This window comes from Thermothelomyces thermophilus, chromosome 4, assembly GCF_000226095.1.
Source record: "Thermothelomyces thermophilus ATCC 42464 chromosome 4, complete sequence".
NCBI classification, from domain to species: domain Eukaryota; kingdom Fungi; phylum Ascomycota; class Sordariomycetes; order Sordariales; family Chaetomiaceae; genus Thermothelomyces; species Thermothelomyces thermophilus.
Window position 1 is genome coordinate 436179 of NC_016475.1, and position 25828 is coordinate 462006.

General features: G+C 54.5%; 9 protein-coding genes across 9 annotated transcripts; 2 read left to right on the forward strand and 7 right to left on the reverse strand.

The window, feature by feature from the left end:
- Positions 1-3422: 3422 nt before the first annotated feature.
- On the reverse strand, positions 3423-4512 carry MYCTH_82981 (uncharacterized protein). Its single transcript, XM_003663703.1, has 3 exons — positions 4374-4512; positions 4007-4294; positions 3423-3914 (listed from the first exon to the last, which is right to left on the reverse strand). The coding sequence occupies exons 1-3, from the start codon at positions 4459-4461 to the stop codon at positions 3817-3819; spliced, it is 474 nt and encodes a 157-aa protein (XP_003663751.1). The 5' UTR covers positions 4462-4512; the 3' UTR covers positions 3423-3816.
- A 2142-nt stretch (positions 4513-6654) lies between these two features.
- MYCTH_69975 (glycoside hydrolase family 13 protein) lies at positions 6655-8779 on the reverse strand (the record flags this gene model as incomplete). The annotated part of the gene is made up of 4 exons (XM_003663704.1): positions 6655-6912; positions 7026-7534; positions 7795-8170; positions 8256-8779. The coding sequence occupies 4 exons, from the start codon at positions 8777-8779 to the stop codon at positions 6906-6908; spliced, it is 1416 nt and encodes a 471-aa protein (XP_003663752.1). The 3' UTR covers positions 6655-6905.
- Positions 8780-9941: 1162 nt separating this feature from the next.
- Positions 9942-11089, reverse strand: MYCTH_2305878 (uncharacterized protein). Its single transcript, XM_003663705.1, has 4 exons — positions 10707-11089; positions 10488-10640; positions 10342-10428; positions 9942-10288 (listed from the first exon to the last, which is right to left on the reverse strand). The coding sequence occupies exons 1-4, from the start codon at positions 10978-10980 to the stop codon at positions 10158-10160; spliced, it is 645 nt and encodes a 214-aa protein (XP_003663753.1). The 5' UTR covers positions 10981-11089; the 3' UTR covers positions 9942-10157.
- A 1443-nt stretch (positions 11090-12532) lies between these two features.
- Positions 12533-14140, forward strand: MYCTH_2305882 (uncharacterized protein). Its single transcript, XM_003663706.1, has 2 exons — positions 12533-12872; positions 13055-14140. The coding sequence occupies exons 1-2, from the start codon at positions 12633-12635 to the stop codon at positions 13442-13444; spliced, it is 630 nt and encodes a 209-aa protein (XP_003663754.1). The 5' UTR covers positions 12533-12632; the 3' UTR covers positions 13445-14140.
- MYCTH_2305886 (uncharacterized protein) lies at positions 14140-16649 on the reverse strand. Its single transcript, XM_003663707.1, has 4 exons — positions 16431-16649; positions 15898-16363; positions 15810-15831; positions 14140-15669 (listed from the first exon to the last, which is right to left on the reverse strand). Exons 1-4 carry the CDS (start codon positions 16495-16497, stop codon positions 14692-14694), a joined length of 1533 nt encoding a protein of 510 aa, XP_003663755.1. The 5' UTR covers positions 16498-16649; the 3' UTR covers positions 14140-14691.
- A 1754-nt stretch (positions 16650-18403) lies between these two features.
- On the forward strand, positions 18404-19786 carry MYCTH_2305890 (uncharacterized protein). Its single transcript, XM_003663708.1, has one exon. The coding sequence runs from the start codon at positions 18493-18495 to the stop codon at positions 19702-19704; it is 1212 nt and encodes a 403-aa protein (XP_003663756.1). The 5' UTR covers positions 18404-18492; the 3' UTR covers positions 19705-19786.
- Positions 19787-20422: 636 nt separating this feature from the next.
- MYCTH_2305891 (uncharacterized protein) lies at positions 20423-21475 on the reverse strand (the record flags this gene model as incomplete). The annotated part of the gene is made up of 1 exon (XM_003663709.1): positions 20423-21475. A coding segment is annotated over exon 1 (377 nt), but the record flags the coding sequence as incomplete, so codon positions are not given.
- Positions 21476-22476: 1001 nt separating this feature from the next.
- On the reverse strand, positions 22477-24184 carry MYCTH_102971 (FAD linked oxidase-like protein; the record flags this gene model as incomplete). Its single annotated transcript, XM_003663710.1, has 3 exons — positions 22477-22956; positions 23093-23636; positions 23715-24184. The coding sequence occupies 3 exons, from the start codon at positions 24182-24184 to the stop codon at positions 22477-22479; spliced, it is 1494 nt and encodes a 497-aa protein (XP_003663758.1).
- Positions 24185-25127: 943 nt separating this feature from the next.
- MYCTH_2127554 (uncharacterized protein) lies at positions 25128-25428 on the reverse strand (the record flags this gene model as incomplete). Its single annotated transcript, XM_003663711.1, has 2 exons — positions 25128-25230; positions 25364-25428. 2 exons carry the CDS (start codon positions 25426-25428, stop codon positions 25128-25130), a joined length of 168 nt encoding a protein of 55 aa, XP_003663759.1.
- Between the last annotated feature and the right edge of the window lie 400 nt (positions 25429-25828).

The window sequence follows — 25828 nt, forward strand, 5'->3', positions numbered from 1 at the left end:
CGTATGTTTGTTTCTGGATGGTTTGAACTTCCACAATCCCACAACTTTGCCAACTTCCTGGTGGGTCAAGAGGAGAAAACATGCACGATGCAAGTCAGGTACTGGGCGAAGTAAAGGTAGATAGATACCTTTACTGTGTCACCCGGGTAATGATTCATCCGGAGCACCCCCCTCCCCGCCCCCTTCCCCCCGCCAAAACCCCAGTTCCCCAGTTCCCCAGTTTCGCGGGCAGTTCCCCACGTTGCGACGCGGAGCTTCCTCGGGGCCTTGGCAATGCCGGTGTTCGGCTGTTTTGCACCCTTGAGCATCGCAGGGTAATGTGAGTCGGTCCGTATTGTGGAGGAACGATGGCGGTTCCCGCCGGTCCGCGCCCAAACATCGGGTGTCGAACGTTACCTTCAGGGTCGGGGGTATGGGAGATTCGACCAATCAGTTCCGCACAAAGGACTGGGAAACAAGCGTGGGACAGTGTTCTCACCTTCCGCTTTCGAGCCGCCCCGCAATTATTGGCCCGGTTTTGCGTGTCTTTGCCCTTCTGCTGACCGGCAACGCGAAATCCCTCGACCAAAAATACCAGGATCAGCGCTCGATAGCGGGTCTGGGTGGCTACAGATCGGCATTTGGGGAAGGCAAACGCGGGGATAAGTGGAGAGTGGAGATGTTGGACCCCGACAGTGGAAAGAGCCAACGATACCCATTTGATGAGTATCTGATGAATTTCGTATGCACTTACAAGTAATTCGAAGCAAACCGCCGATAGCTCCTCTGTGTAAGGCGGTGAGGCATCTGCAACAAATACCTTACATACAAAAAGTGTTTTAAACTTAGCGAAGACATTGGTCCCCTTCCCTGTTCTTGCCCGAGGGAATGCTATTCAACGAATCCTCTCCAAGATCAGACACTTCACACATGGAATACAATGTTGGAGGGTATAGATGATGGTGTCTAAAAATATGTTCGATGCTCCGAGGCAGAACCCAAGCGCAACCACCGTGGGAATAACCCTGGCAGAGGGAACTGAGCCGCATATCTGAGTTGGGGAAAGGTAGAGCATTCATTGGATGGTCAATTACATCGAAAAACTCAATCACCAGAGATTTCTACGCTTCCTCCATTGGCCCAGTATTTGCGAAACATACTCCATGTATGTATGTACGGAAATATACCATGCCATGCTACCCGCGTCCCTTGAAGCCTAAGAACCTGCTACAGCCCCAGCAGTATCCCTCACACATCAACACAGACTGATCGCGTACCAGCGTACCAGATACAGGCAACTAGTTCTTCCATTATATAATTAGATAAGAACAGCCAATTGTTTTCTTAGCTTGTCGTTGATAGAGATAAGGCAGTTATTACGTCAGGTTTGTCAATCGACGCGGAGGATATAATTAACCAAATCATATAACTCCTCTTGTATATATCAAGCTTTCTTCATCTCCATTTGCTTTCCAACTGTCTTTGTTTCCATCTTTCATTTCCAATTTAGATTCTGTTCTACCCAAGGGAAACTTTAAACGATAGTCACTCTCGTTTTCCTTTTGAGTTAGTATTTTAGTTGGTCTTTTGCGTGGCGTTCTTGCAAACAGGCACATTCACTGCTAATTACAGCACGGGCAGATGTGCTGCAATCCTGGCTAACTACAGCGGTATGCGCGCTGTGGCAGACACTCCCGGAACTTTTGTATGAGCCTCAGAAGTGGTGATAAATGCGTTGATTATTTTCAAGTGCCAGAGGCACTGGAAGGTGCTGTCTAAATTCATGTCGAGCCCTGGTCTGTCATTCCCGTTGGTGGTTCAACCAGATATGATCCCCTGGTGGTCAAATCCTGTAATATTCAGGTTCTTGTTCGTTCTAAGCATCCTTGTCATAGATGATTCCGTAAAGGGTGGCAGGTACGATGACCTCGCATTCCAATACCAAACGACGTTTACTACGGCAAGCATCGCTTCATCCCAACCAAAAAAGACAGATATTGTTGTCTAAAAACTCTATGGCAACAGGACAAACCTACACACCAAAATTAACAAGCGGGAACAAAGTGGACTCTGCAAGGTTGCATACCTAGCTGTTATCATCAAATCTAGCATGATATATGACTCGCATTTTGGAAAATTCGGAGGCTTACTGCCAACATCGAAAGGACTGCATGCACCTTTAGCAAGCTCGGGACTCTGTTCGTCATGCCATCCGAGAATACTAGGTAGAGAGATAGACGTCATTGGGGACAAGTTGTTGAGTACTAGGGAGGCGAAGAATGAGGAAAGGTGCAAAAGGGAGCGGGAGGGAGGGTACGCGAGACAAAATAGATGAGTAAAGCGGGAATATACTAGGTCTCGCGGACTAGGCTCTCGTTTGGTTGAGCGAGAGGTGGGTTTGATCTTGAAGAAGAAGAATTCCATAAGGAAACGATGCAAACATTGTAAAAAATGAGACTTGGCATGCGCCAATGATCTGTTGGGTGCTTTCTGAAATGCGTCTACGACACTATCCAACCTGATGAGTCCACAAAAAACAACTTCTCGGAATGGCTACTACAGATTGAGTCGGGGAGAAATGAGCAAAGCAGGAGAGATGTAAACTGCAACGTTTTCTTCCCTTTCCCTGCGTATGTTCTATCTGCCAGTAGGCATGCCCTCTTTGTGCCTTTATTTCTCCTCTTAAGTGAGAACGTATGACAACAAGCATCACCAACATTCCTAACTCTTATAATATACCGGATACTGAGTAGTTGGATTCAAGGTACTTGTAGAGCAATATATAAAAGCGACTTGTTAATAACGAGGGAATACGTATGACTGGGGCTATTAACTCCAGCCACTCCTAAGCGGCTATGGGCGGAGAATAATTATGTAAAGATGAGCAAGAACATAGTCATCTTCCGCTGGTCCGCTGTAATTATACCTAGCTGACATAGCTACTAATCAAGGTCGACAAAGCCGAAGTCGGTCCGATAGCCATGGTTCGAGCATCTCTACATATTGAAGTCCTTGACGTCGGGATAGTGTTCCCTTTCCCCGGGCTGAACACAGTGCTTGGCCAGCGGCATAGATTCAACAAGTTCAACCATAAAGTAGTTCGAGGCTGTTAGTATAACTGCGTTTTAGGTCCGCTTTGGACGTTATACGGATCTTACATACGGAATCGCTGTTGCCACAATCCAAACGGGGCAATCCCGCGGTATCCAGGGTTCTGGACGACTAGATAGGTGCCTAGCGGACATGTACGGTACATACCGGCACGTTTTCATGTGAACCTTGAGGTGTGCCATGAACCTAAATTCGAATTGGAGCTGCATTCTTCATCGTCATTGAGGGAGGTAGGGGTTTGTAGTTGGTTGCCCAATTTAGCAGGATGGTGGGTCGAGGCAGACCATGCCACCGAATTGGGAAGCGCGTTGTGAGAAGTTCGCACCAAGGGAGGACAGGACATTCGAGAATTGGCTGCTTCAGCTAATTGGCTGCTGACCAATCATGCACACACAAAATGCCGCACAGAAAAAAATGCGCCAGCTTGCCCGGTTTATCTTCGTCCGTTACAAGCCCATCTTTATCGTCTTTCTATGCTACAAACCAGCGCCTGTTTCTATTGCCTTTCAACAGAAACTTGAGACCCCGGAAAACGCGGGGAAACAAGGGCCCTGGCTGGCTCCAGCGGGAGCGCGGGTGGACCAGCGCTAAGAACTGGCAGCCGCTCGCGTGGCTCAACGGTTTCCGTCTCCACCTGGTCAAGAACCCATGTCTGCCACTCTTCGACTCTTTCCCTTCTGTCTGATCTTGCGCGAAACGCAACCCGCGAGCACTGGAGCGTTTTATCTAGTAGGCGTAGAGAAGAAGGAAAGCAATCATGATAGCGAACAGGCCGGTAGCTTCGGACAGGGCAAAGCCCAGGACGGCGTACGAGAAGAGCTGACCTGTAATCGCCAAGACTCGTCAGTCGTCTCGGATCTCGCCGGAGGAAGAATGGGGCTGTGGGGTGCGGCCGACGAGGGCCGTCAATTCTTACCTCTCAGGGCCGGGTTGCGAGCGACGCCATTGATGAGCGCGGCGAAGACGTTGCCAATTCCAACACCGGCACCCGCAAGACCGATCGTGGCAGCTCCAGCACCGCCGACCTTGGCGGCCGTGACGAGGGCGGCGGCCGTCGACTCGACGACGACGCCTCGAGATTGCATCGCACCACGGATTATGGTCGAAGCGAATGTGCTACGACCGCCGTTGAGAAGCAAACCATTGCGCCCAGTCGCCTGGCGAGCAGTGGAGATGGTGGAGATGATGGAGCTGGGGACGCGAGCTAGAGTTCGAGTATCTTTGTAAATAACGCATCCTGGAGTAGTGGAGCTGATAACTGGCCCACTCAGTGGAGAACGTACCCTGTCCTTGTCTCGTTGACATCAAACGAGCGGGCTGGTTCATGCCCAGGCGGGCGACAACGCCAGGCAACCGGCGAGAGGCGAACATTTTGGCAGTTTTTTGATGGAATTGATGGTTGGGAGGTGTGAGGTGGTGATGGGCGAGTGCTGGATTGAAATAGAAAAGGAGGGAGAGAGAGCGGAAGCGAGAGGGGGTGGCAGTTTCGTGCGGGGACTGGTTCCTGAGGCATCAAGGTGTCAGAACATGAATGCAAATGGCAGGAAAGGCGACGCCGCTAGCCAATCGCAGGGAATGGCGTACCAGACTTGTGTTGTTCCGGCAAGAGCCGTGCGAGAGGAGAAACCTGGGGAAATCGCGGGCCCATGTCAGGCGGTTAAACTCACGCGGTCGATCTGGAGAGAATCGCATGTCCACATTGGGAACATAGTGCTTTACCAAAAGCTTCTGATTGTTCTCGAGGGATCCTTTAGACTCAATTGCATTTGTATTTCCTGTTTACTACGGGCCAAATGCAAACACTCAGAGCCTTGGTGGCACTCGATATCCCGGTGCCCTGCTCTTCCCGGACGACTACAGTAAGAGCGCCACAGTGCCATTTCTCCATGGGGAAAATGGGGCGGAAGCGCACGGGACGTGATGAGCAGCCAATCTCGGCTGGGCCTGCGGGGCGTCGTAGCCATCCAAGGATTGGTCAATTGCTGCTTCCATCCCTGGCAACTTCCCCTTGATCTTGCACTCATGCGCGATGGTCACTGCAGCTTCGACCAGCCTACTCTGTGCGGATTACCTTGAAAAGGAATGGCCCGGAGCTTCTGACCTGCTACGGCAAGTAACCAGGAATCCTTCTTCTGACCTGAGTCGGTCTACGCTGATGTTTCTACGTGGGCCATGTGACATTTCGACGTTTAATCAGGAACATCAATTGACCATATCAATGCCGGGCACGGCCTGAGTATCGGAACTCGCTGCTAAACTTGCTGCTGGTCCGATGTTGAGCTTCGGTGTCCGATTACCCCAAGATGCGACCTCCGCACGCGATTCTTACACCGTTCTGATTGCAGGACACTACCGTTTCCTGCAGCTCCTCGTTCGCAACCCCACCTCGCAGCACAATCCTTGCAAGAGTACGGACGTACTCCGTATTTATGCTTGACAGTTACGTGTTCAGTGCTTACCCGCCACGTTGCTGATTTCCTTGTCCCATCCGTGGCGTGATGCTTTATAATGGTCGAACATGAGCATTCCTAAACAGGTGTTCGAACATCGCTTTTGCTATAAGTTGCTTTTATTTTCCATCCTTACTATTTCGTTGGAATCCGGGTTGGCATTAGGAGCTCTGGAGAGTTCCAACCTGAGACAAAGGCTTGAGCGCGCGATACTGCTTCCCTGCAATGCTTCTCAAAACAAACGTTGTTGATCTTCTCCCATTCGCACGGCATGGTTGAATCTGAAAGAACGTGACTCAACTAGGATATGAGAGAACCTGCTTCATCTTGACCACGATGGACGGCCTTCTGAAGCCGACTGGACCCAATTCAGCATTCAGGGACCGGCCTAAGTTTGGATAATTACCCGCCAATTCCACGTCCATGCACCATGGACCCCGAGCCAAGTAAACCCGGCCCGAACTGACTTGAAAATGACGTTAATTATCCGTATTCGATACTCATTCGGCCAGCCCTCGAAATCACTGGCCCCATAACTGTGAGAAGCAGGAGTTTTTCGGATTGCACGCCATTTTTTCTCAGGAATGAAAGAAAAGCAGATTCAACACTGTTCTAGCCAAGAACCAAACCCAGGAATACTGTCACAAGCGAGGGAGCTTCTGGGACTCCAGCCACGAGCAATGCAAGCCACTTTGCAAGCTCGTGGACGCACGGATCATCTTTCCTTTGTCTATTTATATCGCTCTTTCTCTCCTTTGTAGATAGTTCAACAAGGCACACTTTCTGTTCCTTCCTTGCCACTACTCTCAACGCCTCCTATACGCTTATTCGAGCTCGCAACTGCGTTCAGCAAATACCCATGTTGTCTTCAACTCCTTGATTCCATCGAGGTCAGTTGTGGATGTGACTCCAATGGATGAGAAGAAGAGAAGCACTCGTACCTCGGTGACTTAGCGCTTAATTGTTTTTCGTCTTATATTGCTCTTCAGCCAGCGCCCCGATCTTAAGATGTGGCAAAGCATAAATTATCATTATCGACTTATGTGGCAGGTGTGGCCACGTGCCTGTGGCTTCCTTTGTAGCTGTATTAGACCGCCCTTTCCTTCCTTCTTTTGTATGAGCCACAGACTGATCTGCAGGCTCTCCTCCTCCGGGCTCTGATCTTGACGATCATCCTTGACTATCACGCAGTTAGACCAAGAGCTTCTATTTCATCTAATTCCGTCCACTTTAGTGTAGCAATTAAGTATTGGTTCCCCCCCCCCCCTTCCCCGTGCGCTGGGAGAACGTTGAAAGTTCGATGTTGGCGTGTTGGACCCCAATGACCGGTTCCATTTCAACGTAAGGCTGTACTCGCGTGAGACGTCAATGTCTGGAGTTGAGGCCATAGATGTCAGAGTCGCTAAACAGGACCAGGCGTTAACGTACCAAGTATCAGTGAGAGAAACGGAGTGACAGGGTCGGGGGGGTAGGTCAGGTACTTACAACGCGAATGTATCAGCGACTTCCCTGCCGACGGCCCGGGTGTTGACCCATACCGCGACGCTGCGATGGCCGACAGGAAACACACCCCATCCGTCCTCGTCAATGATGATCCGCCCCGGGCACCACTTGAGTAGGTCCGTCCAGATCTCCCCGGCGTGCTGTTTCCCGACGAACATCCTCTTGCTCGCGTATTCCCATGCGTTGGTCATGACGACAGCTAGCCCGTGGCCGCCGCATTGGGAAGAGTGTCCGACACGTGTGAAGCCGACACAGTGAGGGTCATCGAAATAGTCATACTGAGAACCGTACGCCCAGAATCTGCGAGCCAGCATCATCTTGGGGAGAATCGCACCGCCAGAGGTCGGAGGAACGAAGCTGGCGAAGTCAGATTGGGCATCTTGTCGGACAGAGCCAAACAGGTCTGCGAAGAAAACACAGGGGAGGCCGCAGTTGGCTCGAAGGAGGATGATGGCGTAGGCGAAGGGGATGAAGAAGGGCGCAATAGGCGTCTGGTTGGGGGATTAGTCCATGTTTTTTTTTTTTTTTTTAATAAAACGAGCAGAAACGATAGGTACACACCTCCAAAGACTGCCCTGCTTGCTGATAAGGACGGCCAAGTCAGTATGCTTCGTCCTGTGCAGGGACTGCCCAGCCGCTAATTAGGTCCAAAAATCGGAGACGTACAGTATCATGGTTGGCAACAAAAGTCTGGGGGGTGCCGATACGTTAATTAATAACCGTCTTTGGTGGATCAAGGGACGAAACCTACCACCGCGTTTTCTGGTTTCCACAAGGCTAAAGTATCATCCAGAATTTCCCTCAAGTCTCCCTTCTCTTCTAACACTGACACTTTGCTAAAGTTGGACACCAACTGAACGTCAAAGAGTGATATCTGGTGGTCCATGAATTCGATAAACTTGGCGAGATACTCTGAGTCCTCCCGCCAATACTCACCGACGATGAACCATCCCTGGCCAACACGCTGTCTGACGTGGGCCACAAAGTCTCGAAGGAAACTGAAGCTGTAATGCTTGATGGCATCGAGACGTAGCCCACCCAGTTGCACCTGTGAGGGGAGCCACTCGATCCAGCGGAACAAGTCTGCCCTCACCTCGGGGTGCCTGTGATCGATGTCCGCAGCCAGCCTTGATTCGAGATCACAGGGTTAGTCAGCTCCAATCGACTCGAGTAGGGCGGGGTGTGTGTGTGCGTGTAGGAGCCTTCACCCACAAAAAATCATAGTTCCCCAGCTCCTCATCGACATCCTCGGCCCACTCCTTCCCCTCGAACTTCCACACCCCTTTCTCCCCCTTGAGATCATCGTAGTCCACCCCGGTAAAATGCTCTTTGCTCCACCTCATCCCGCTATACTTCCCCTTCCTCCCCGGAAACTCGAACCCGGTCCACGCCCCGATCTCCCGCTTCTCCTCGCCCTCCACCTCCGCCTCCACCTCCACCCTCCGGTCCCTGTCCTCCACCCTCGTGGCGACCGCCCTCTCGCGGCGGTCCGCCCCCATCTTGTGGTTGAGCACGGCGTCGAACAGGACCGCGACCCCTTCGCGCCGGGCCGCCTCGGCCATCCGGACCAGCTCCTCCTTGGTGCCCCACTTGGTGCGCCGGCTCCCCTTCTGCTCGAACTCGCCCAGGTCCCACAGGTCGTACGCGTCGTACCCGTTCCCCTCCGGGCCCGCCGCCGCCTTGCACGCGGGCGGGATCCACAGCTTGGTCACTCCCAGCGCCGCCAGGGCCGGCATGGCCCGCTCCAGCCGGGCCCAGTGCGCGCCGTCGGCGGGGACGTGCCACTCGAAGCCCTGGAGCAAGGTCTCGTTGGCAGGGCAGGAACCGGGGCCGTCGCCGTCGCCGTCGCCGTGGTCGGGGACCAGGAGAGGGTTGGGCAGGTGCGCGGTGGCCGGGGCGAGGCGCCTGCGGAGGGGCCGGATGTTGGTGGAGTAGCCCGATCCGGGCTCCTGGCGGATTGCGGATGTGCGCAGAGCCGCGAGGGCCGGTGGGAGGGTTGGAGAGGGAAGGTTGAGGAACCCGCTCATCCTTTGACAATATGAGTTGGCTGAGGACGGCTTTTCCTTTTTTAAAGATGTGAGGGAGTAAAGATGTTGTGAAACCGAGACAAACCGCGCTGTGAGCGCTGTGACCGTCAAAACGCCCTTGTCGCCCCCCACTTTCAGAGGGTCTAGACACACGCCGACTGTGTAAAGTACCTTGTACTGTACGGAGTACAGTACATATGTATGTACGTATGTATTGTATGTACAATTGAGCTGCCCATCTTCTTTTGCAGTCTTTTGGGACTGCACACCCCCTTCAAATGCGCCTCGAGCTAGAAATCAGGGGAGTTCAACATACAATTCAACATCCAATATCAGCCTACCCCCTACACACGCGCAACGAGCATATAGATAGCTATATACTTCGAGATACGTAGATTCCAATCAAACCTGCCAACCACTCAGTTTGGCGCCCTTGGGTCGAGGTCGTGGTTGGACTGCGGATAAAATTCACGATCTCTCCGAAAAGATCAGGGCTGAGATCTACGGCAATACTGCGTATACATACTGCACAATGTAAGTTCAAGCACGCTTGCAAGCTGCCGTTGTTGAACGCAGCGTCTATGTGGGCAGAATCTCGCTGACTGGTCCCAGGCATATTTTCACAGCCAGAAGGCTATAGCGAGTTTGCTGCGGAATGCAGTGTATAGGTAGTAGCTAGGTTGCTGTGCAAAGATCTCCCTATCGCAGTAAGTGTTAACCGTGCCAGTTGTTGGAAAGTCGTGGCACCCTGAAACGCTTGTCATGGAACTTGAAACTCGGAAGCTGGGTTACCGGCGAGACGTAACCAGGGGCTGGGAACGAGCTATTTAACAGGATCAGGGCGATGCCCACCGCTGCAGAAAAGGGGGGGGGGGGGGTCAGAACGTTCAATCGATTACTTCTGGGTGCTCTCAAGCACCCCAAGCTCACTGTCGTAAGCTCTCATCTGTGAATAACCGTGGATTCGTGGCTGTTGGACTTCCAACACCAGTGTTTAAGTCAACCCCCCTTCTTTCCCTTGGGTAAATAACACGACACTCCCTTGGATAAATCGACGCTTCACCAGTTATCGAGACTAAGGTGGATATCATTTGGCCATCCAGACCTCTTCCTTTGCCCCATCCATGGCCTTGGCAAGCGGATGGTTTTCAAACCAGTCATGTGCACTCTCTTTCACTGCATGCTTCTCATAGAACTCATCCAGGGCGCGGTTCAGATCTACACTGTTGTTACAAGCCACAGACTTGTAATATCGGGTTGGGCAATCTCACCATTGAGAGGCATGCCACGCAAAGGCTGCAGGGAAAATAAGTCTTCAAACTCGTGGATGAGCATGAGATGACCGGGCACCTGTGTTCCTGTGGTGGAAGTTAGGACGTGGTGTTCGACCACGATAACCTGGAGAAGGTGAGCTTGCCTTTAGCGACGGTGTAGATTTGCGGCTCCTCGACCTCTTTCCCTTCGTCCCGTAGCTCGAGGTAGTATTGGTCATAGAACATTCGCGTCAGTTCCTGCATGTGGAACGTATTTGGACGGAACTCGGCCCCATTTGAGACCGACTGTGCAGATGCTGATTGAAAAGTGAGCTTGAAGTGCATACAGAAATGCAAGGGAAAACAGAGGACGTGGGACGAACTGAATCTGTCTTGAGTGCCCGGGTACACAAGGCCGTCCGGGGCCACATTTACTCCTTCGTCAGGCAGATCGTCCGGGCGACTGTCTTTCTCCTTGATATCAAACAGGCTGGAAACACGGCGAGGGCTGTAATAGTGCAGAGTCGCGGGGAAGGCCGAGTATATGGCCTTGGCTCGGAACTGTCGGTGGAGGAGCGGCAGACGCGCCAGAGGCGCCACACGCGCGCGCGCAATCCGCTGCCCGACAAGGGTTCTGGGTGCGGCCAATACGAACATGATCGGACAGTCTGATGGCTCTGAAGTCGAGGTCGATACTGCTGTGACGGTTTAGTACTCTGGACGGCTCGGTCCGGAATGGGGAATGGGGAATGGGGAATGGGACGGGAGCGAAATACGAGAGTCGGGCAGGAAATGCTTTTGGTTCAAGTAAATGTACTACCAAGCGTCCGTGCGCGCTGGTCCCGGTTGCTCATGCAAGTCTCTGGGTAGTAAGAGTAAGCTTCGCTAATAAGCTGAAGGCTCTCTTGCAGTCTGCCGCCATCGCCGGGATCGACAAGAGGTCTAGCGCTAGCGTACTGAGAGTTGGGAACTGCTGCCGGCGATCCATCCGCCACGTTATAGGGTTATCAATTTCGATAGGTAGCTCGAGGCGCAGATACCGCTCCAGCTCTGTTATATCCGAGGCTTCATTTCGCAGGCGTATAAGATCGGTGCCGAGCCACTGGGTATATTCGCTATTGTGACGAATCTTCCAAGCCCTTGCTCTGAAAGGGACTCCTGAAGGTATGACTGGTCGGGATGAAAGGTTCGGTAAAGCCAAAAGGTTCACAACAAGCAAGTCTTCAAAGGTACTGACAAGCTAGCACTTGTTATTGCTTACTGAGGAAGCTAAGAGAACTATCCAAAGAGTGACAGAAGTAGATCTTAAATACACGCTTCCTCCTGCCGTCTCGCTGATGCTCGGCAGCGACCACGGGCGTCCATGGTCGACGATGGTCGCTCGCGCCCTCGAGCGTCCACGTCTTGGGCGAATCAATAATTCACATGCTCCGGCGACGCGCCACGGAGATAGAACTTCCGCATATCAACCTCACAAGAGCCTGTTAATCTAAGCCCCCAAATCCCCCCCCACCGGATGGACTCTTTAGGGGCGGCATGTGCCACTGATGCAAAGTTCTTGTGATGTTTGCGGTACATACACAGTACAGTACATACATACTTCGGACAACTCTCCGTTCCGCGCGCCAAGAACCGTGCATGAAATTGCTCCTCGGGTTCGGGTCGGGCAGTGCTAGGCTGCCGATTCGGTAGGGCTGTGCTACACCATCACTGGGCTCTCACTGGTCTGCTACTATGTAAGGTAGTAGTTATTCTTGGACGGTTCCAAGTTAAAGCGCTAAGACAGGTTCTTGTTTTGGGGCATGGATTGAGATCCTTCCAAGGCTGGTTCTGCCTAGGACGGCGCAGCAGAGGCTAACGAAAAAAAAGGCTCTACACTATTGCTCACCGTATGGATACTGTGGGGTATAAGTGCTCAATGCGGAAGGAGGCCCGTTTGGTAGCTTGAGCCACCTGGGGTCCAGACCCAGGCAGTACGCAGATTGGATCCTATGTTATTCGCGTATGGTACCTACATTGATAGGGATTTTGGCGGCAAATATAGGTACTATGCTTGGATGACTTTTCATCCAACACCGGTACCTTGCCTGGGTAGGATTCGGGTGGATACACAGTCGGAAGTAAGATGACAACCAAAAAAAGGAGTGAGGTCGATGGGAAGGATATAATAATAATATTAAAGCTCTTCAACTTCCAATTCCAAGTAAGGCTTGACTTGATCAGAACTGTCGTTCTTTGCTCTGTAGAAAACGTTCGCCTTTATCACTCCTATACAAAAGACGGTCTGTCAATTACCTATTTCTACAGCCATGCGTTCCTTCAGCATCGCTGCTGCCGCCGCCACTCTGGCAGGCTTCGCCGTTGCCGCCGACAACAGCACCAGCTCCGGCAATAGCGTCGAGCTCTTCATCGACGACGCCCTGGGCGGCCAGGGCCTCTACGCTGCTTCGATCCTGAACGCCTGCAAGGACCATACCGTCTACGCTATCCAGTGTACCAGCGCCAGGAATGATATCGTCGACGACACCATCTGCGGTGACTCCGCTCCGGTGAGTACCGTAAATTTACCTAACCTACCTTCCTTACCCAAGTGACCGTGCCTGCTTTCAAAAAGGAGAGAGGGGGGCGGGGGCCGCCGCGGGTTACAGGGCCGCATGTCACGGTTTAGTTTATTTTCTTGCGCCTTGACTAACGACTTTGCCCCTTTTGATTATTAATTAATAATAATTAGACCTTGACCTTGACCGAGGGCCCAAGCCTGTACTCGGTCGCGTACTCGACGGCGACCAGCACGCTCGGGCACAAGGCCGAAGTCTCGGTCGGCGAGTCGTGCAACCTCAACATCGAGTCCAGGGAGGCCTTCTGCGTCGCCACCGTCTCCGTCTCCCTCGACGGCACCTCCACCGTCACCTCGACCTCCACCTCCGTCACCGGCTCCGACTTCCACCGCTACCAGGTCCCCATCACCGCCGGCGCCCAAAAGACCGCCAGCGCCACGGGCGCCTGCACGGCCGGCGGCGACGGCGACGACGCCAATGCTGCCGCCGGCACCGGCGCGAACGTGGTCCGGGCTATCGGCGCCGCGCTCGCGGTCGGCCTCGCGGGTGTGATTGCTTTGTAAGAAGACATGGAGGCCAGGTACTGATGATGCTTTTTCTTCTTGAGTCGACCGAGGCGGCTTTTCTTTCGAGGATTGGGCGGGAATAGATAGCGCGCATCTTGATACTCCTACATGATGACTATGACTCGGATTGTCGTTATCTTTCTTTTCTTGATTTGGGAGGGCGCTATAGACAATGAGGGTGCAATGGGCATGTTCTTTGATGGCTTCACGAAATGTGTTGGTATTATTACCTGAGATACCTTTGCTACTGGGGGCAGCATGAACCGCAACATCGGAGTTGATATCCAACTGCTTTCCTCTCATAATCCTCTCTCTTTCCCTGTCCACTGAGTAATCTCGGTCTTCCCTCTCTTGGCAAGTGTCCGTTTGACAAGTACCCCTGGACCTTGACATAGTACCCCTTTTAAGCATTGCTGCCTCTGCATAACAGGCACCTAAGTAAGGTATCTACAAGGCTTTTCTGTCTATTTTTCTGTTTATACCATTACTTCAATTTGTTCTCTTTCCATATCTCCTTTACGTACTGTTCCTGACCAATGGGCTTCCCTGACCACAAGGGGTAATTATACCGTGTCATGGAACTTCAATTAATTACATATACCTCCTCTAACCCTCACAGCCCCGGGCCCTGGGCCCACGCGCACCCTTGTTTTCGGTCCCGCAGTTAAAAGGCACAGGTTCAAATTAGAACATGGGAACACGCTTCAACCATTCCATTTTAGCCGCTAACACATCGTACTGAAGTCATAATTATTATACTCCGGTTGACCTTGGATCTTGGTACCTTGTTACCTTGAAAGACAACACCCTAGTAGTGTTTGCACATTTTTCGTCAAGATCGACTGTTCTGTGGCTAAGAGCATTGATTCATTAAGGAAACTGCTAGGTATCTGACTAGGTATAGGTTGGGTATATTGGAGCAAGTAGACAAAGGAAAGGAAAAAAAAAAGGCGAAGACCAAACTGCCTCGGGGTATGTGTGTGTTGCCAACCAGAACGCCGTCTGCCGGTAATCAGAGCACAAACCAAGGAAAACAACAAGCAAAAAAAAAAAAAAAAAATACAGGCTGTCGGCCTAGGAGAGGACACGGCTTGGCTGAGCGGGAAGTGTGCCCACGCTCACTCGACTCCAAACGTCATCCTCAATCTCCTCTCTCTCCCCATCCTCTCTCTTTCTCCCCTCCTTTCACTCCGTGCGATCCCGTAATTCTGAGAGAGAGAGAGAGAGAGAAAGGGCTGCTTCTCTCATTTCTTGCCGTTGGGCTGGTTCTCGCTGCGCTCGAGCTGCGACATCTGCCCGGCCAGGCGGCCAAACTGCCACTCGGGCAGGGTTATGCCCGTCTGCTCGTTGATGGTGGTCATGAGGGGGGGCAGCATCTGGTAGATGTTTCGCATGGTGGCGATGCTGCTCGTCGTGGGTGGGTGGTGGGCGGCGTCGGCAGCAGCGGGCTCGGCGCCCGTGTTCCAGACGCTGATCTTGGGCTGCAGGCCGCGGATGGCCTCGGCGTTGGCCTTGGCCAGCTCGACGTAGGTGCCCTTCTCGATCATCATGTACTGCAGCAGGCCGGCGGGCCCGCCAAGGGCCTGGCCCAGGCGGGCGTAGGCGTCGGCCATGGCGGCGAGACCCTCGGCCTCCTTGAGGCGGCGCTGCAGGTCGGCCTCGGCCTTCTGGATGGCGGCGGCGCTCCAGGCCTCGGCCTCCTGCTTGGTCTTGTAGGCGGCCGCCTCGGCGTCCTGCTTCTGCTTCTCGTAGTTGGCGCGCGCCTCGGCCTCGATCTGGTACGCCTTCGCGTCGGCCGCCTGCTGCTGCGACTCGCGCTCGATGGTGGCCTTGACGACCTCGGTGGCGCGCAGGCGCTCCATCTCGGCGGCCGCGCGCTTGATCTGCACCTCGCGCTTGAGCTCCTCGTCCTGGGCCTCCGTCTTGCGCGTGGCCGCGATCCGCGCGATCTCGACGTCCCGGTTGAGCTCCGTCTTGCGCGTCGCCAGGACGGCCTCGGCCGACGCCCGCTCGATGTCGCGCTCCGTCTTCTGCACCGCCGTCTCCGCGTGGATCTTTGCGATCTCGCGCTCCTGCTCGCCCTTGCGCTTGGCCTCGCCGACGTTGCCGCGCAGCTGGGCCTCGGCCACGTCGATCCTCGCCTGGTTCGTCGCGCCCTCGTGGGCCTTGCGGCTGAGGGACTCGAAATAGACCGAGTTGGGCGCATCCTTGAGCTCTTTGACCTGTTTTGTTTTGTTAGCATTTGCTGGGTGGAAAGTGGTTGTGGGAATTCGGGCAAAAAAAAAAAAAAAAACCGGGGCGGTTCAGGGGTTTAGGGGCTGAATCCTTCAAACAAGGCAAAAAAAAGGAAGGAAGGACATACGTTCGCGTTATAAATCTTGCAACTGCATTTCGAGAGCTCGTCAGCGGCTTGAAAGAGAGGAAAAAAAGAATAGCCAGGGATGACTTACCCGAACTGGTCGAGCTCGGTCTGGATGTTGCGGAAGATGCGGCGCTTAAAGACCTCGCGCTCGGTAAAGATCTCCTCCATGGTCATGCTGGAGACCAGGACGCGGGTCTCGCCCTCGATGATGCCCTTGATGATGTTCTCGACGAACTGGTGGCCGTTGGCATCCTTGCCGGTGTTGCCCGAATCGGCCAGCAGCATGGCGTACTTCATCAGAGCATCCCCCTGGTCCTCGCTGCGGTAATCGTCCCCGGGCTCCTCTTCGCCGCCGGCGCCGACGGACGAGCCGAAGCGCCGCGTGTTGGCGCCGCGCTGGTTGACGTCCGGGCCGATGGTGAAGACGACGGGGAGCAGGAACTGCAGCTTCTCCTTGGTCATGGCCTGGAGGTTCATGGCGTAGTCGTGCGGCTGCACGCTGAAGCGCACGCATCGTTGGAAGGGCCAGACCCATGCTGCCTTTGTGATTTTGACTTTTATTTGCGCGTGTCAATTTCGTGAGGCTAGAAGCGCGCGAGCTGGGGAGATGTCTCAACCTACCATTCTTGATTCCCATGCCAGTGATGGCAAGGTACTCATCGGGAGCGGCAATTCTGTAGGAGGCCATCTTGACGTCGGGTGGATTGAAGGGGTGAGGTGATATCAAGGTAGATGTCGAGGTTGGGACTAAGAAAGGGGAAGGGGTATCTCAATCGAAAACAAGATGGCAGTGAGGTTGAGGCAGGATATTAACCGATGGAGGAATTGGGGAATCCGGGCACCTGGTAACAATCGCAGGTGACCGAGAGAGATGGCGATGCGATGTTGTGTCTGAACTCTTGAGTATTAAACAAACACCAAAACGTCGGGAAGGAGGGCTGATTGAAGATATTTGTATCTCACCAACAACTCGACCGTGGTGTCTGAATTACATAACTACATTGCCCCCCCGCCCCTTCTTTTCCCCTGAGACGATCCATGAGAAGATGGGATGCCAAGAGCGAGGCTCTGCGAAAGGCGCCTGGCACACCGACGTCCATACCTTGCGGTAGTGTCCGCAGGCTTTGCGCCCCGTGCTTGGCTGCATCTCGACTGCATTGCTCAATACAGATGGCCCGTCATCTGACCGAAGGATGAGCGAATTATTAGTGTCTGCCTTGTCTGTCTGGGGAAACCATAGCGATTGTGGCTGAGTTCGTTATTGCAACACGACGATGCGCGCCGGATAAAGTGATTATTGGCTGCTGCGAAGCCACGCCGTGCAGGGAACTTGGCATGGCACCAACACCTTACAGAGTACTACAGTAGGTACCTTTTAGGAAGTTAAGCACCCAACCTTGCGGCCCGATCAGGTCTCAATTTGCCGGTGAGCCGATTTGCCACGAAAACACGAACACGACTTGCCAGAGCACCTTTCTTCGCACTGCAAGGCACTTCTGGCACAAACGGAAATTAGTGCGGTGTATTGCCCAATAAGCAGTCTGATCGGAGCACGCGCCCGACTCGGCGGCCGTCCTGCCTTCCGGAGGACACATCGGCCCACCTGGCCGTCCGAATATCTCCACCGAGTCGTCTTGGCCGTTCACTGAACATGGCCGATCCAGTGACCGACGAGAGCGACACGGTCAGCCAGAACAACCTAGCGCGCGGCTCTCAGCAGCCAGTGTTGCTCCCGGCTCAGTCATATCGATCTCATCTCAACGTCACCGTGTTCGTTGATGCATGATTCTGTTCTTTGTGCTTAACCACGTGCGTGGACCGATTAATACATGTGAACGCTAAGGTAAGGTACTACCTAGGTCGGTTGGAACCGCCCTGGCAGAGAGACATGGATGGATTGACAGGAGGTTTCCCAATCAAGATTGAACGATAAAAGCACCCGGCAGCCTGGGACCGTGCCCCCCCGGTCTCCATTATGGAAGAAAGAAGCGAAGCACGAGGCATGGCGGTTCTCAGGCCTGCTAGGGGACTTAGTGTATGTAGGCTTCCAGGGATTTGGAAACTAGTGGATCAGTGGATCAGTGGCCCTGCCCGCGCCACTAGTCTAGTGTAAAACTGCCCCGGATCTGCCCACCGCGCCCCCCACACAGCCCCCATGCAGTACGCCCCTCCGGAACACACATGAGGTGACCTCACGTGGGATCCTACCGTGCATTGGAACGGTTCTCGAGCGCATCAAAGCCTCTCTCACATTCCTAGGGGCAAATTCCCGCTCTGAGCGGCTCCCTCGGGAGATCTCTCGGTCGCTCCTCACCGTCTCGCGCCTTTGTTTTCAACGCGAGAAAGAGCCGAGAATTTGTCGCTTTCGCTCTGCTCCAGAACTTAGGTCATTCAAGGCTCCGAGAGGATTTCTAGAAGGGCCAACCTTGCAACTCGATTTCGCATTTCTGAGAGCCCTGTCGCGACCCGCAGAGACCGGACATTGCGCCATCCGAACGAAGTAGAACAAGCCTACCCGCCTACCTGCTACAATACCAGAGCTACCAAAAGAACTCACACGCGACTTGGCCCAAACACAACACTCTGACCGCTCTGACCTTAAAAGGCTTCCCCCGAATTGGATCATCATCAACACCATACAACCGGCAACTCCGAGATAATTTTTCTTTTTTTCCTTCCAAAAATGGGATTGCCAACCGAAGACCTCCCCCCGCCGACATACACCGAAGCCACCACCACCAGCTTGAGCTCCTCCTCACCTTCCCTCGGGCGATATTACGGCACCTCCTCCCCGCTCTCCCCAGACGCCACAGGAACCACAGCAGCAGCAACAAGAACAATAACAACATCAGGAGCGGGAGGCCGGCTCGTCTCCTCGCCGCTGACCCACCACCTGCGCACCCTCCCAGCCCGACTGCGGGCGTCCCACCTGGCGCGGCAGACGGCGCGGGCGGCGCTGGAGCTAGACCTAGCAGCCGTGCTAGCAGCGCGCGTCGAGGGGTTCCTGGCGCGCGACGACGTCGTCCTGCGCCTCGGCAGCTCCTCGTCCTTTTCTTCCTCTTCCGTCGCCGAGCTGACGCTCGTGCCCGCGTCGGCGGTGCCCCGCGGGGCCGGGCTGAGCGGCGCGGTCGAGCGGCGGCGCGAGGGCGAGATTGTCCGCGCCGCGCGCGTCGACGTCGTCCGCCGCCTGCGCGTCCTCCGCGGGTTTGCGGACGAGAAAGGCGGCGATGATGATGATGATGATGATGATGACGAAGACGAAGACGACGACGGCGGCATGCTGGACGGGGCGAATCGGCATCGTCGTCGGCGGCGGCGGCGGCGGAGGTTCTCTGGTGCTCCGGATCCGGGCGGGAACGGCGGGGATAAGAAAGGTGGTGGTGGTGGTGGTGGTGGTGGTAGTTTGAGGCAGGAGATCGTAACCGAGTTTGGGGACTGGGGGCGGTTCGACAGCTCCGAGGGCGTCGAAGGGGGCGGCGGCGGCGGCGAGTCTTGGTGGTTCGGGGACGAGGACATGGCGCGGCGGCTGGCGGCGTACCTGCGGCCCGAGCCGGATCTCGAGCGGAAGCGCGTGCAGGCTTCCGTGGCGGAGAATAGGACGGCGGCGCCGAGCAAGGAGGAGAAACCGTCCGGGTGGGCCCGCTGGGGCCTGGGGGTCGGCGGCGGTCGCAAGAAGGCGGCCGAGCGGGCCTCGTCCGGGCCGCTGCCGTCGCCCGTCTCGCCTGTGAACCCGGCGTCGGGCCCCGGGCCGGCCGCGGCAGCGGTGGGCGAGGACGACGCGATTACGATGGCGGTCAGGGCGGAGGAGGTCACCTTCCGGTGGGAGAACGACTTTGGCTTGTGGGAGAGCAAAACCGGATGGGGCATCGTGGTCACCTTGACGATGCAGCCGTGAAGTTATACGTGCGTTTGTTTGTTTGTCTCTGGGGGGGGAGGTTTCATGACCATGTATGTCAGGTAATTGAATTGGTGATCGAACTAATTACCTGAGCATCTTGCCTTGGCATGACGGTCGAGTCTTAATAATTACGGGAGACTCTATAAATGGGTAAGCTAATATGCTACCGCACACTACCTACCTTAGCCAGTCAGAGACGCAATTCAGAAGTGTGCATAATTATCCAACGACCGGTGTACATCAGCGACTCTCGAAACAGGGGCACGACATGAAAATAAGGAGTGCTAAAAAACAACACTCCGCTTTGAGAGAAGGAGAAAAAGAGGCTGAAATACAAAGCAAAGAGGAAGAAAAGGAAAGAAGGGGGAAAACAAGGAAAGAAGGAAACAGGCCGTTTGAATAGGAATACCACTGAAGTCCCCTGGCTCTGACTTGGTGTCTCTTCTGATCAGTGGTCGAAGGTCTCCCTATGCCTCTTGACGTTGTCCCTCCTCGAGGAATAGCCGCAGGTCAGACACGAATCGTCCTCTCTTGGAACCCCCCAATCCCGAGCCTCGTTTGGGTGGTGCACCCACATGTGTCGGTTAAGATCCTTGTTCTCGGCGACGCCATGGCCGCAGATCTCGCACTTTCGAGGCCTCCGATGATTTTTTCGATGCTTTCTATCGGGGGAAGGAGCATGACCACGTCAGCCTTTTTTTTGTCCTCGTTGATGGGGGAAGGAAGGGGGGGGTCCGTTTCTAGGGCGGGAAAGGGAGGAGGGGAGCGGTGATGGAGGGAAATTTATTACTCAAGTTCGCCGTGTCGAGGATACGATCTCGTGCAGCCCTCTATGCCGCACACGTACGGCGGGCCGGTGGTGGAAGATGCAGAAGCGGGGTACTGAGCCCCGGCTTGGAGGTGTTGGTGTTGTTCGTTGTACTCGGCCTGGGGAGGCAGAGTGGCGTCAGTAAGGGAATGTTGTCGTTGAGCAGCTCCGAAGCCGTTCGTGGCGGACGGAGAAGGGAATGAGACATTTTGGTGAGACCAAAAGGAGGACGAGTAATAGGCGTCCTGATGAGCCACGGCGTCCCGAGGGGAGGGCATGGCGTCGGGAGAAAGATGAGCGTCGGGGGCGGGGGCGGGGCCGGGGCCGGATCCCGAATTGTTGGCACCAGGGCTAGCCATGTCTCTGTAGTGAGGTATCTAAGCACCTTCGGCGAGACTAGCGACCTCTGAGGCGGACGAAAACGGGCTCTGCCGGCTCTGACCCGAGTAAAGTACGACTGCTCTGGAGGACAGGAGGGCCAAGGCAGATGGGACTGGTCTCCGTGGGTTGCTAGGTTGCTGGAAGAGGTGTACTGACAGAATAAGAGTTGCTTGCAAAGGAGTCCTGCGTCGCCACGTCCGGGGCGGTCTGGGGCTCCGTTAAGAGTCGAGGGTCGATGGTCCCTTGCTCCGGGTCCCATCCCGCCGCCGCCGCCGGATTGGGCGTCCAAGGATCGTAAGATCCATGTGCGGAGCTCCCGTGTGAGGAACCTTGCGGAGACATTTGCCACAACTTCCCGGGGGAAGGGGGAGGGGGAGGGGGAGAGAGGAGGGGAGAGTCAGATGCCTGTGCTCCGAGTGGTTAATAGACAGTTTGACGCCTGGCACACTATACGGCACTGTGCATCCATACACACAAGGAGGAGCGACAATGCCTGTACTGGGTAGTACGGATCCTTCAATCCCTGTCCGCTCATGGTTCATTGTGTATGCATGGGATGATGACATACCTCGGGTTAGCCTTTTTTTTGGGGGGGGGGGGGGGGACGACGGGTAAATAATTATACCAAATTCTGGCTACCACTCTCTCGAGGTGATCTGATGAGATGCTAACAACAGACAGTCTGGTCTGGTCGGACGACACTGAAGCGGCCATGATTTAAATGCTTCTTCAATGCTGAGATATCATAGTCGTCGCCTTCGTAGGCGGCGGGCCACAGTAAGTTGGGAGGCATACCGGTGACCCAGATGATGAGCCTAATCCAGGGCGACGCTGTGTGGTCGATCTGGAGGTCCGACAAGGAGGCATTACGGGCGGGAGGCTCGCCCGTGATCCAGATCTGCCGTGAGGTCGAGCCACATGAGGCCTACCGCAGGGGATTGCGTATCACCCAACAGAGCCGTGTGTGCTGCCTCCGACCTCAGCCAATCGGCGATCTGCTTTGTGCAGACTGCCTCCCCCCTCCTGTTAAATACTTGCTGTTGGACACACGTCTCGAACATTCTAGCGTGGCTCTTGACCGAAACCTGAGAATGCCATCATGGCAGAATCGGAGTGGTTAGGGTCTGATACTGGATCGGATCGGATTAGGGGCTGACAACAAGCTTCTGAGATAATCGGGCTCTGGGCTCTCTTGTGGCACTTTGCTGCCTCAGTGTAACCCCGAGGCGCCGCTGCTCTGTCGGCCTCTTTGACAGTGACAGGGACAGGCAGAGAATGAATTGAGGCATCTACGATAGTCGACAGCATGTATTGCCTCTCATCGGCGCTCTGAAAAGCGGAGTGTTGGGTGTTGCGATTGGGGTTTAATGCGCGTTGATGGGTTCTATTTTCGGCCCTTATTAATTACATCTCAGTCTTTTTATTACATCCCAATAATTAAATGCTCGCATGTACGGAGAAAAAGAAATAAAGAAAAGAAAAATGTGAATAAATGAACAGAACACAGGAAGAAGAAGATTGGGAAACAGAAACAAAAAAAATCTACCGGCCTATCTATCCTCGGTGAACTCACAAACTGTTCACACCTCAGCCGGCTCGACAGCCTGCGGGTAGTAAAACAGCTCGGTAGGGTCGAGCTGCTGCTTGATCCGACGGAGGCGGTCCAGGTTCTGCCGGTAGTAGACCTCCTGGGCCTCAGCCCGGTCGAGGCCGGGGTCGGCGTAGTTGATGTACATGCCCCAGTCGCTCGAGTCCAGCCCGCCGGTGAAGGCGTGGACCCAGCCGTCCAAGAAGGCGAAGCCGTCGTCCGGGTAAGGGCCGAAGCTGCGGTCGTACAGCTCGTACAGGAAGAGGTGCCTCTCCGGGTCGCGGAAGGCGTACGATCCGGCCCCGGGCGGGACCCTCGTGACGGCCGAGTTGGGCCCCCCGTACATGTCGATGATGATGTACCAGGACCGCCTCACCTTGTTGGCCGTCTCGATCCAGTACTCGGCCACCCTCTCCAGCACGTCCGGCGGGAGCGCCGAGGTGACCAGGCTCTTGGAGTAGAACGTCTCGGACTTTTGGGGCCGCCGGTGGCACGTTATTAATTAGTCAGGTGGTTCCTCAGTGTAATTAATAACACTCAGCGCGAAATGTGTAAGAACTTGAGCCCGGATGGGAGGAGACTATTACCACCCGGACGTACGTACGTACCTGATCATAGCCCGGATCCGTGATGTCGATCTCGCCACTGTAAGCGTAGTGCCTGAAGCCTTCCATCCAGTCGTGCTCTTGGACGCTGGAGAGGTTGGCATCCAGGAGGGCGAGGAGCGGCTGGATTGCGGTCTTAAGGGCCGAGGCGTTGCCGTGATACAGGCCTTGCAGCTGGGTCTGAAACGCGTTTCCGAGCACTCGCATGTTCATCTCCTCGGGCATGCCGCCGTTCAGGAGCCACTCCTGGAGCGCGCCCCAGCCCTTCACGACGTTGGACGAGTTGGTCCAGGGGAGGTTGATCTCGTAGGACGTGACGTTGGGCGGCGCCGCGAAGGTCTTGAACCGGAAGGACGCCACGATGCCAAAGTTGGACCCGGCGCCGCGGAGGGCCCAGAAGAGGTCCGGGTTCTCCGTCTCGGAAGCGGTGACGAGAGATCCGTTGGCCAGCACCACGTCTGCGCTGGTTATCCAGTCGACGGCCAGGCCGTGCGAGTGCGAGCTGAAGCCGAAACCGCCGTGTAGTGAATGTCCGCCTACGCCGACGCTGCGGGTATTATGTCATGTTTTTTTAGTACCATGTTCGAGACCATAAACCGGGCCCGATAATTAGTGGTTGACGCACCCAGGGCAAGTGCCGTGGCTGAACGCTCTCTTCCCTTCCTCGTAGAGAACCGTGGCGATGTGGCCGAGTCTGGCTCCCGGCTGGACCGTAGCGATGTGCGTCTCCGGGTCGAGCGTGACGTTGTACATCCGATCCAGCTCCACCACAAGATGGCCGTCCTCGCCGCCCAGGCCAAACGACGCGTAGCTGTGCCCGCCAGACTTGGGGTTGGCCTTGACTCCCACCTCGGCCGCGCACAAGACGGCGGCCTGGATGTGCTCGACGGTGGCCGGTTTGGCTATGGCAGCCGGGGTGTACGGAAGTCTGTCGTTGAAGGGGCTCGCATCTGTCTTCCACTCGGTCGAATTGCGTGCCGTCACCGGCACTTTGGCGTTTTTTAGGCACTCGTCGATGGCCGCCCTCTTGGCATGGGGGCTGCTAGCGGCCGAGACGACCGCCGTAGCAGAGACCGTCAAGGGAAGGAGATGCATTGGGACGGGAGCGCAGTAGGCAATTGACCACGAGGATTTCGTGGTCCCTGCATGGGCTCGCCATCTGGGGTCGACTGCAATTAATTAAATAACAGCGCTCAGCCGGCGGCGATTCTGACCGCGTTGCCGATGCTCCCGGGGCCTTGTTTTGATAGACGACACATGCACGGCCTACCGCGCCAATCGTCTTCGGACGCTGCCGAGCCAAGAGGATCCGTTGCAGATGATCGGCGTCATCACCCAGGGACGCGGTGCTGAAATAGTTACAACTGATACTCCGTACTGCCCATACTGGCGTGCTATGAATGAGAAAATGGCTAAGTACCTGAGCATCAGGCTCCGGGATACTACCTCAGTTGCCGATGCTTGTAGCCGCGTTTGAGCGGGAACCAGGTCCGGTCAAACTTCGACGCATGCTGACAGGAACACAACGCACGGCAGGAGCCGGCCCCTCCCGCATCGTAGGGTCAAATGCTACACAGCAGTGTACCGTACTTACATGGATCCAACTAACAGTAATGAATACTACAACTAGCACACATTTAGGTAATTAATATGTTATGAAATCGTGATAATCAGTCGTGGGCCAGAAAGTGATTGTTTTGAGTAGATGCGAATATTTTAGGTATGGATGTAATTAAACCAGTAAAATACTGCAAGGTAATGATTATTGGGCGAGCAGACATTCATTCAAAATAAGGAACAACCTTGTGGCAAGTTCAGTGGTTCGGCCCGGTCCGGACTGCTTCATCTAATGTGCTCAAAATTAAGCTGACGCTGATGCCTAAGGTGGCCGATATTAACGTGTTTGCTTTAACTTCTTCGTATGTACGAACAGTTTCATACCCAAGTACTTAGGCAACCATATTCCGCCGCATATCCAAGCCCATTGACAAGGAGCACTCTAGGCCTGTTAGGCGCCTAGCATTTTGCAAGGCACTTTTTACTTTGGCTCTTCGCGTTGTTGCTGCTGGCCCATGCTGCCATGGTCTGCGTCCTTTGCGGATTGCTGCTTCTTCTCCGCTCTTTTCTTTGCCATTTCTTTTCTAGGGTTGTTAGCATCTGATGCCAGTTCTCAGTGACTAGCTAGGTAGGCAGGGAAATAAAGGATAGTAGAATGAATATAGAGTCACCTAGATATGATCATCATAAGCAAAAAGAGGAACATGGAAAACGCACTCCTTCTCCTTTATATACTTGTTCTCCAGCGCCTTCTCGCGGTCGGATAGCGGATTTGGGTTCATCTTCTGGCTTCAAAAAAAGCGGTACGTAAGAGCGAGTGCCGCGCGCTTTTGGAAATTATGTTCCGTTTGGTTGTACGAAGTACGAATTCGTTCGTACCGAATTTGAAGTCTGCCGATGCACGAACCCCTCAATTTAGGTCTGCCCAGAGGGTGGCATCCACCTGCGATCCAAGCAAGTGGGTGAGTGACGTCAGCTGGTTGTCCCATGCCCAACTACTCAAGTACCCCGTGCTACCTGATGTTCCATAGCGCGCCACCTGGTGGTTTCAAAAGGGTTACCGTTACCGCTTTCCACAGGAGAAAACGGCATATAGAGGAAAGAACTTCCTTCTAAAAGCTAGTGTATTATAGTTTTACTTCCTTTAAAAGAGTCCTAAATAGTCTCTTCCTTCTTTAAATT